This window comes from Fulmarus glacialis, unplaced genomic scaffold, assembly GCF_000690835.1.
Source record: "Fulmarus glacialis isolate BGI_N327 unplaced genomic scaffold, ASM69083v1 scaffold35841, whole genome shotgun sequence".
In the NCBI taxonomy this organism is placed as follows: domain Eukaryota; kingdom Metazoa; phylum Chordata; class Aves; order Procellariiformes; family Procellariidae; genus Fulmarus; species Fulmarus glacialis.
The window spans coordinates 910-11,208 of NW_009192757.1; the positions used below are offsets into that span (position 1 = coordinate 910).

At 39.9% G+C, this 10,299-nt stretch overlaps 1 protein-coding gene across 1 annotated transcript; it reads right to left on the reverse strand.

Annotated features, from left to right (window-relative positions):
- Nucleotides 1-2,709: 2,709 nt before the first annotated feature.
- Nucleotides 2,710-7,053, reverse strand: LOC104083659 (telokin). Its single transcript, XM_009587207.1, has 3 exons — nucleotides 6,594-7,053; nucleotides 5,606-5,725; nucleotides 2,710-3,748 (listed from the first exon to the last, which is right to left on the reverse strand). The coding sequence occupies exons 1-3, from the start codon at nucleotides 6,679-6,681 to the stop codon at nucleotides 3,501-3,503; spliced, it is 456 nt and encodes a 151-aa protein (XP_009585502.1). The 5' UTR covers nucleotides 6,682-7,053; the 3' UTR covers nucleotides 2,710-3,500.
- Nucleotides 7,054-10,299: the final 3,246 nt, after the last annotated feature.

Here is a 10,299-nt window from a genome sequence, read left to right on the forward strand (position 1 = left end):
AGCCTGACAGTCACTACAGAGGAGAGAGCTATGAAGTCCTGCGCTGTCTTCCTTGTGAGCAAAGAGAAACAGCGATACAGAAGTCTTTGCATGCCACACATGCAATTAGCAAAGGTCTCTTCATCAACCAGAAATATGCACAGGATGCTTGGGTGGTTGGACAGGCCTGTAATTAAGTAAATTAAGTTTCTGCAAATCCAGAAACCCAAGCAGTGAAAAACAGCGGCCAGTCCCAAATTTTCCATGTCTTTTGAGAAGACTGAGTTTTATGCAAAAGAAATACGAGAACGATTAAGTGGTCTATCTTGGGCAGTACCAATGTCTTGCATAACCTCTGCTATTGGGGATTGTTTCAACCCTACGACACCCCAAGAGTGGATTTCTGCAAACATTATACAAGCAAGACAAGGTTTATAGGAAGAGGTAATACCTTTTATTAGACCAATTAGGATGGCTGGCAAAATAAGACAGGATTTCAAGTACATAAAATATTCTTCAGTGGAAATAGAATTCTATTCTTTAAACAAAACAAAAAATTCAAGGTGAAATACAGGTTGGAGTCAGTTGCTCAGAGTTGAATTAGATACGTATCACATCATTTTTGAAGTAGAGGTCATGGTTTCCTGCAGACTAGAAGGGACGTTAATAGAAGGCAATAGGGAGGTGGTAAGCTAGTTATATCCTTGGGGAAAAAGAAAAATAGGCAGTTTATAGCCTGTGGGACATGGGAGGACTAGTAAAGGAGGAGAGGGAAGGGGAAATCTGTGCAGGAACACCAGTATTGAGTCTGTGGATTTTGGTACCCGGTACATGTACCCACAGACCTTGCCATGCCCACAGACCAGGCCATCGGAGCTGGACCTTTTACTCCTTTATGCATGTGCCTACCTGAACGGAAACCAGCAGTCAATGAGTAAAGTTAGGTACATCACAAGACAGTAGAGCACATCTTGCAAAGATGACTGTTTCAAGGGCTGAAGATCTGCTCAAGAAACGTGTTGCTACAAGCAGGATGTTTCACAATCTTTGCTTTAGGGAGTTTCTGCGTGGTCCTGCATTGTCCGTGGTGTCTTGGACTGCACGTTAGAAGAAGTCTGCATAAAGGGAGCGCAAGCATATTTGCTAAATATCTTCATCTTTACAGTTTTTAGGAGCATTGGTATAAGTACACATCTACATTTAGACTTCCCTGAATTTTTTCTCTCTTGCTCTTAACGGTCTTTCTGAACTATATGTTTCCCCGCTGTAAGGGAATTCCCAACTGTAGAAGAAAACCACAGTTGTCATGGTGCCCCATCCACATTTGTGTTCATTGTGAAGGATGCGATGAGGCTGGAGACGTGTGGCAGAGCACACGGCTACAACTAGTGTCAGCCCCACGCTGTACCTGACAGTGGTCGGGCAGAGCAGCCTCCGCACAGTGCCAGCCTGCCCTGACGGGGTAGGAGAAGTGCAGCAACACCACAAAGATCAAGGAGGTTTCACTGTTGCCACCTCATCCATTTTTGTGCCAAGCAGGTCTCGGGACAGAACAGGAGAAGACCGCTGTTACAGATATGCTTAGCCAACGTGAACGCGGTGACGCCTGCAATAGAGTATACAAGGAGCATGCTTTGTGGTATTATTTATTTAGGAACGGTGAGTAACTACAGCCGTAGCGTTCTCATCTTTGCAATTCTGATGGTTTAACAAACTGGGAGAACATTAGCATATTTTTATTAAGGTACAAAATACACCCCGTTGTTGCCTAAAACATTTTAAAAAACGTGAGAAAAGCTCTGTATGCTCTAAATCAGATTCAAAACCTTTCTGTATAAGGAATTGTGGCAATACTGTGTTTAGTATAAGAGGAGGTTTTTATCAATTGAAAAGGAAAAGACATGCTGGCAATCTGAACTTAGCAACAGAGAGTAAAGCAGTTAAAAACCATTGTGTCATCCACATGAGTTGAGCTTTGAATGTAGAAGAGCAAATCATATGAAACACATACACAACTAGGTAATATCAAACAACCTAAGGTTGATATTGTACACACCTGTATTAAAGTACACTGACTACTTAATGGTGAGGACTTAAGGTAATGTTTTTTTTCAAAAGAGGTAACCTTTGAAATGCAAATGGTTGCACTTTACACACAAAAAGTGGGAAAGAAAAAGAATCACTTTTGGAATGATACATAGAACACACTGGTTTTGGATTATGCGTATCACCTTGCAGCCTCTGATATTACCTCTGAACAACAACAGAAAAAAAAAATTAAAAAGTGCCAATACTGTGAAAGGAAAGCAAAGTTACTAAGTCTGAGTGCATTAACCATTTCTGAGAAAAAAAACGGGTTTTGGATTTTGTTGTTTTGCTTTGTTTTTCTGCATTTTTAAAAAACACAACAGCCTTACTGGTGCAGGTTCAAGACAAAAACAAGACAGTCAAGCTCATAAGGTAGAAATAGGTCCTATATAGGTTAAGATTCTTTGGAAACTGCTAAGTATAAAGGAGTTTGTAATCCAGGCTACTATCTTTTTGGCTACTCCAAAAATCTGTGGGAGTTTCCAGCTTATCATCAGTTGAAATCTGTTTTGCAATCACCAAATAAATGCAAGTAAAACTTTAACCTGGGATTCCATTCACACACACAAAAGTCACTGATTGTGCAATAACCTGTTTTTTTCACAGAAGCATATATATGAATCATAAGTCATTATTAGACTGACCAGAACAACAGAAAATATTCTCAGTCTTTGTGTTTTCAGTCTGTTTCTTAAGTAGGCAGCTGTAACTGCACTGAAGTGACAGGTTCTATAAGGGAAAGGTGACAAGGTGTGATGAGCTGGTTAAAAGCAAGACCAGAAGTATCTCGGGAAACCACCTGGATGTTTAACTTTAGCCAGTATTACAACAGCACTAAGAGCGCACTGAGAAAAGGCAGTAGTTTGAAGTCAGGGCCGTGAAATTCTGTTTAAAACAAACGAAAAATGAACCATACCAACATACAAATTGCAATGCTGGCTGTGTCAGACCTTCCCTTATAGAAGATACTGCTCGGCGGAGCAGCCTGTTTCTTGGGACTGGAGAGATTCACTGCGTGTCTGGCGAACAATTCCTTGTAAAGTAGATTTTGGGGAGCCAACTTAGCTGCAGTTTTAGCTGAGGAAAGTGATGGTATAGAGCAATGAGCTCAGTAAATAGACTGTTTTTCTTTAAGACGTTCAGAATATGACTGTAGCCTTGTTTTCCATACATTTGATTTAAAAATAGACTGGGCAACTTAGTTGATGACTTGCTTAAAGTAAATACAATCATGCTAGCAACTTAAAATTGCCTGCTGATTTGAATTAATGCCCATACATAAAGCAAACAGGTGTCAACTGATCATGCTGAAAAAACAACCCGCCAAAGACCTACATATCACACAAGGTGCTTTTGATAACTTGGTTTTCTGAGCCTTATAAGGAGAGTCTTTAAATATATTTTTTTCATTTTTTTTTTCTTTGAGCCTTGTTTCATTCTTCCTCCTCCTCATCTTCATCTTCTCCTTCTTTTCCCATTGTTTCCACAAGAAGTTCTGCGGTGCACGTGGCTTCCCCAAGGCTGTTAACAGCTTTGCAGGTGTATTTGGCATCATCGTCCCCACATACTTCAGAAATAGTCAAAGAACAGTTCCCATCCTCATCGTAATCTATCTGGAAGTGACGGGACTCCTTGACAGGCTGATCATCTTTGTACCACATTACCTCAGGGTCAGGATAGCCTGCAATAGTGGAGAGAGAACAGCAATTGCAATAAACGAGTATTAACTAATCTGTGATTACTTTAAGCTTTAATTCCACGTCAGTGTATGGACATACCAATATGTCGATATACAAATATTTCACTGAGTTCTATTTAAAATAAAGGTAGATGATCTGAGGCTTTTTTACTTCACATTTACCTGAAACAACTTTATTATGAACAGCAAAAAATTGGAAGTTGGCACTGAGATACTGACTAGATTCCACTTTCCACTACTTTAGCAGTGACTGCAGACAGCTTTTTGTATGTCTTGGACATCAGCGAAGGACTCTTAGTAGTGTATTTGAGGCTTACCTTATGTTACAGCTTTTGTGGAAACCACAGTTCCCAACACCGAGATTTAGCATTTCATGAGTAAGGTGTTTTGGGCTACAACTACAATTTAATACCCTTCTCGGGTTGCTTTGCTGTGGCTATTCTGAATCTTCCTCCTCCTAATCTGCTCCTTACACACCAGCCTGTCCTGCACAGCGACCATGGCACTCCCATTTCCTATTTGTGTTTGTTAGGATAAGCGAGGGAGTCTACGGAAAGCATTTTGATTATGCATCTCAACAGGAGTTTTGGAGCCTTTTGTGAAGCAAATGGCTCTGCTATACTCGAAGCATCGAGAGCAGGGCTGTACAATGCATGCTGGAGAACAATCCCTTATACAGTACTCTTGGCTGCTATAACAAATTGAAGGCTTGTTGTCTCAGCCAAGTTCTGGACTGTGACAGGAGGATGACTTCCCACTGAGCAGAAATAAAGTGCAGGAATCCCTAATACACAACGAACGTTACAGTGATACACTGGAAAGTTTGGAACATCAGCCATGGTAATTCATCTACTTTATTCCATGCAGTACTTATACACGTACCCCTCACGCTGAGCATCCATCAGCAACAATAATCCATCCTCACATCTCCGCTGTGAGGTAGGAAACACAGGCAGTGAAAGAGATTAGGAGCACAGAAACAAACAAGCAGAAGGTCAGTGAGGCAGTTTCTGAACCTCATTTTAAGATTATAAATTGTCTAACTTACACACATGCAGTATGGTACCGACTCCATCCATTTTGTTTTAACAGCTCTTCTCTTCCTAATTTCTAGCTTTCATCTACAGCTGTGATACAGAAGGTTCAATCTCATTGCAATAGAAGTGCTAGCGGTCTTGGCCTTCAGACTGTTAGGCTGACCAAGCCCAAGCTCCTTAAATGCTTTCTCATAAACTTACTCTTTCTATCTGCATATTCCAGTCTGAGTTTTCTTTCTTGAACGCATAAATTAAAAAAAACAAACAACAATACAGTGTTTTCTAGATGTGACTTTTGTAACCAGCGCAATGATATTATCATTACTTCTCATCCAAATACACTGTTAGGGACTTCTTTGCCTTTAATACAATGTATGTATGGCTTAAAGTTATCTTGAGGTCACCTGAAACTTGTCTGTCATTTCAGATAAGTGACTTCCTACTTATTTTTGGTTTCTGGTTAGCAGTTTCTAAGAGCGTACTCTTGCAATTTGTGGTACTACAATTGCATCATGTTTTTACTGTTTCTACCCTCAAAAATCACCTTACTGTTCCCACTTGTTAGTGATTCACACATTGACTCTTGGAGGCTTCTGTTCTGTTGCAAGCACAGAACAAGCCCATGAAGCTCCAAATAATTTCTGTTATTGCAACACATTCATGCTGTGACATGCAGATATTGGTAAAGCAAAATGGCACCACCTCAACAATAATACAGAAAAAAAATGAAAAAACTAAACAGCACAATGCAGAAAGCTGGCAAGGAAGGAAAGAAAGAAACAGATATGCTAACTGAAAGTACCTTCAATTTTGCAGTCAAATCTAGCAGCACTTCCTTCCACAACCTCTATGTCAAGGATTGTTTTAGTAAAATATGGCTTTACATGGGGCTTTTCTTCAGCCACTTCTTCAAGGAAAGCATCTGGAGGAGAGCGAAGAGATAGTTAATTATTTTACAGGGCATGTTCTCAAAAGATGCATTTTAATTTTTAATTACCAGATGGTAATGAAAGCATCTTTTATTTCACTTAATTCTGTAAGGCTAATGGGACAGTGAGGACGCTAGCTGCTTAGTTTTGTGCCAATCTTCTGCAGCTGGACAAAGATTCAGGCCATAAATAGAATGAAATCAACATGCAGGCCACCGTGCTACAAATCATCTTTATTTTTTCCTTGAATTTGTTTCTAACCGAATCTGGACTGTTGCTAGTCAGAGGGGTAAACCAGTTCAACTTGTATCAGGCCCACAGTCTATGTGGATATGTCAAAATTACTTGCTTGATTTTCAGAAGTGTCAAACATCTGCACCTCTGATTGCTACACACCACAAATCCACATCTCAAATGGGTACGTACGGGAATAATGTAGACACTTTTTTTTTTTCTTAAATGCCCCTGTCTGAGGAGCATGGTTAATGCAGAGTACATGTCTTGGTTACAGCAAGTGTTAATACTTTATTGCTTGCTCGCTTGCATGAGAAGGCAATACATCACTGTAATCTTTGTATAAACATGCATTCCCAAACTGATAGAAAGTGCAGCTGACAAATCTGCCTTAATTCTTTGGCTTTAAGAAGAGAAGAGTTTACTGCCCATACTTATACTGGGCCATTTTGAGTAGGAGAACAATGTGAAAACAATGAATTTTTGATAGATTTCTTTAAAAAAAAAGAAGATTAAAAACAGAGAGCAGGAATAATCAAGTCGATGATTGGTCTCTAGCATTTTGCTAAAAGTGTTAGTACAATTGTTCACAGAGAGGTAAAAGTATGGTGCAGCAAAATTCCTTACCTTCATTCTCTACTTTGTCTGCATTTATAGGGCTGGTAGGCGAGCTCCCAGAGGCCTTCCTCCCACTCATACCAGAAATCATTGCCATGGACGACAGTCTTCCTATTGCTCGGACAGCATGGCCTGTTTTCTAAGACATAACATAAAAGGCTTCTGATCAATCCAATCCAAAAGGCATGTGATTTTCTGTAACAATCGTGCTTCGGACAAATTATCTCGGATCTCTGCAAACCTCGCTGGAATTGTTGGACAAACTGCTTATATATAGCTCTGTTGTTTTAGGAGAGACAGAGCAGGCTGGTCCGAATTACCAAATTTAGTTGCAGATATAAACTTCCCCTGATGAACTCATACCTAAATGAATGTCTCTGTTAGCTGCGGATAAAAAGCACTGTGCGAGAGGAGGGCCAGCAAAAAAGCTATGTCCTGTTTGACTGGAACTTAGCTCTGGTGGCGGACGGCTCTCTCAATAGCCATATGGGCTGGACTGAGTTTCATCAAGGATGAATAACCAGCTAATAAGAAATGAATGAGAAAGTACCATCTGCATCATGGAAGCAGACCTCTGACAGGCTCGAGAATCAACCACCAGGATACTAAAATATGCTCAAACTACATTGACTCCAGTACGGACACTTGTATTTTTGTCCAGCTTGCATGAGCTCCTAAGAAACACGTGCAGTAGAACGTTAGAGGAAATATAAGGTAGATTTACATAAATGAATATTTTATAGCCTACTCAAAAGGCTGGATCCACGATTTTATACATCAACTCCCCTAGCTATCAGAATGGCACAGATGGACCTGTTACAACAGTTCCAGCATTAAGAAGAAAGAAGATACGGAGACCAAATACATCAAAGAAAATTATTAAACCAATCTGACCGAATCCATGAGAAGCTTGGTGCTCCAGCAGGACAGAACTACTGGCTTAGGAGAATGAAACTACCACAAAATGAGGTATCTTTAGCGAGGCCAGGCAGATAAGCTTTTCCTTAGCTGTTCAGGTTTGTTACGGGTAACATAATCCCTCAGTCCTCAGAGGCAGGGAGGAGAGATGGTCATACCCCCAAAAGAATAGGAAAAACCATACTTAAACTCATATGCCTTTTAGTAGCCTGAGATGGAATCATCACGTGTTATATATATGCAGCCATGCACCCTCCTACTGCTCACCCGTAGGAACCAAACCGGCTGTACTGCATTCATACTCTGGCCACACTGGAGTTTTCACCAGCAGCAGAAACCACCTGGCATGACATGTTTTTCAGAATCATAAACATTAGAAATAAAGAGACTTAGTAGGATAACTAGCCCAATTCTATGTTCTCTTCATTACCTGCCATTTTCTTCTGGCCATATATTTCTTCATCCTATCTTTGGAAAGTTTTTTGGCTTCCATGTTTTTGGTGTCTTTTTGCAGCCAAGGATGCTGAAGACATTGAGTACAATTTAAGCGACTCCTGTTTTTATATAAAAAGACTAGTCAGTGTTGCCATTAATGATAGTTGAACCTACCTGCTTTAACATTATTTTGTGCTCTCTTTTCTAAGAGCTGATTTTTCTGTTTCCTAAATTTAGCAGCATAGATCACATGGCACTGCTTTCCCAGCCATGCTTACTTCTTAAACTCACTTCCACAATTTCTGTAGGTTTTTTTGAGAGAAAACTGTGCATTTTTAAGTGTTAATAAAACCTTATAAAACAAAGCATGAAAAGCTGTATGTTTCAGGCATGAAACACATACAGCAGAGCCACAATGGCAATGATTCAGCTACCTCATGCTGGTAGAACCCTGTCCCAGATCTCCTTTCCTTCACTTACAGAGATTTCCCCTTTCCCACCACTTAATACCCTCGTTCCCTGCAGCACTGAACATTTAACAAAACAAAAATGTCCAAATCTCTAATCAAGCCACATCCATTCTTCACGTTGTTCATGGTACATGGATAAATAACCCTCTGTTCTCCATCCATCCGATTGCAAACTCATTGGAAGAAGTACATTTTCTCTCCTTGGTTTCTTCAGTCTGCTGTAAACAGGGCTTCCAACTCTGATTTTTTTTTTTTCTTGCCCAATTACTAGATTTATAGGAAAGCTGCCTACTCAGAGGTACCACGCTTAAAAGCAACACATGGCAATAAATCTGGCAAAATTGCAACCCATTCAGATCAAGACAGAACATGTCATGCAGGAATCTGTGTCACACAACAGGGAGGGTAAGAGTAGCTACACAAAACCTCAGGGTGCATCTTGCCCAAGGGAAGGGAAAAGCAGAATGAGCAGGCGATTAGAAGAAAGTGCTCCATTCAGACCCCGCGCTGTAAAATAAACGAGAGCTGCACACAGACACAGATGGGCACACAGAGCTCCTTATAAAGTATCGCCAGGGGTGCCTGCATCAACGTGGAGATTCACAGGGAAGAAATACGAATGACAAGTTCAGCTAAATGCAAACATAGAAAGTGTATCAAGTCCAACAGCTTTACTTCATATCTTTCTTTAGTAGATTGCTGATAAAGTCCTTGGCATCATCAGAGATTTCATCAAAAGCCTCATCATCGAAGTCCCACGTTGCTGAGGTAACATTGGCTAGGGTTTCGTTGTCGTTGTCTCCCATGAAAGGAGAAAGTCCGCTGACCCTGGGGATAGAATAGACAGACAGACACAAAACAAACAGTGTCAATTTGCAAATTATCAGAGGAGCAAATTAAAATTGTGTGTGACATCTCCTATGCTCTGCAGATCTTTATCAGTAAAAGCTCCCTTTAAAAGAAGAAAAAAAGGACTCAAAGCTAACTACAGATAGTCTCATGGGAAGGAAACTAGAATTTTGACTGCAGAACTGAAAGGAAAATTTTTGCTGTTTCTTTCTCTTTTCCCAAGACATTTTTGAGAAGAGAACTAGAATTAGGTGAAAGTGGAGCATACTAGTTTGTTAAATGACTTGTCTAGTTCTGCATAAATAATACTGCAATTTTCACACCAAATGCAGTTGAATAGCTTTTTTTTTCCTGGTGCTTTCAGAGTGACTTTGCTGCCTTTACGGTCAAACCAAGTTTTTTTGTACATTTTGTTCCATTTACTCCTGCAGAGAGAGCCCGAGAAGAAAGATGCATGATGAAATCATGAAATCCACAGGGCTATTTTGTAAACAAAACCACCCTGAATTATATAGCCAGATAAAACAGTGCTACATCACTGCAGGCTGTGGAGTTATGCAGGTGCATCCAAAAGTAATTCAGTCTTTATGCTCTCAATCAGTCATGATGATGCATGAAATGGAAATAATACTCTTTTATAACCTAAGTTGAGCTTCCAAGGCTTTTTACTCAATATAACTGATAAATTGCCAGTGAAAGGCAATTACGGAACATCATGGTGTCATTTTTGCAGAGTATCTTTCTCCCGTTGAGCGTTGTCCTTTATTACACTGTATCTTTGTGCATCCAGATACTTTTGATTCCTATATATATCAGCCTTTCAGTAAAAACTTTCAGGTGAAAGGTTGCTTATTCCTTAGAACTACAAGTTATTCAGTTTTACAGGTCTTCTTCCTGGCATGCAATTTACATAATAACCTATTCTTCATGAAATTTTACAGACTTTATTTGCTTTCTCTGTACAATCATGTTAACCAGTTACAATAACCAGTTACATTTCAACAATAGTACCTTTTTTTTACAATATGGAAAAATAAGTAGAA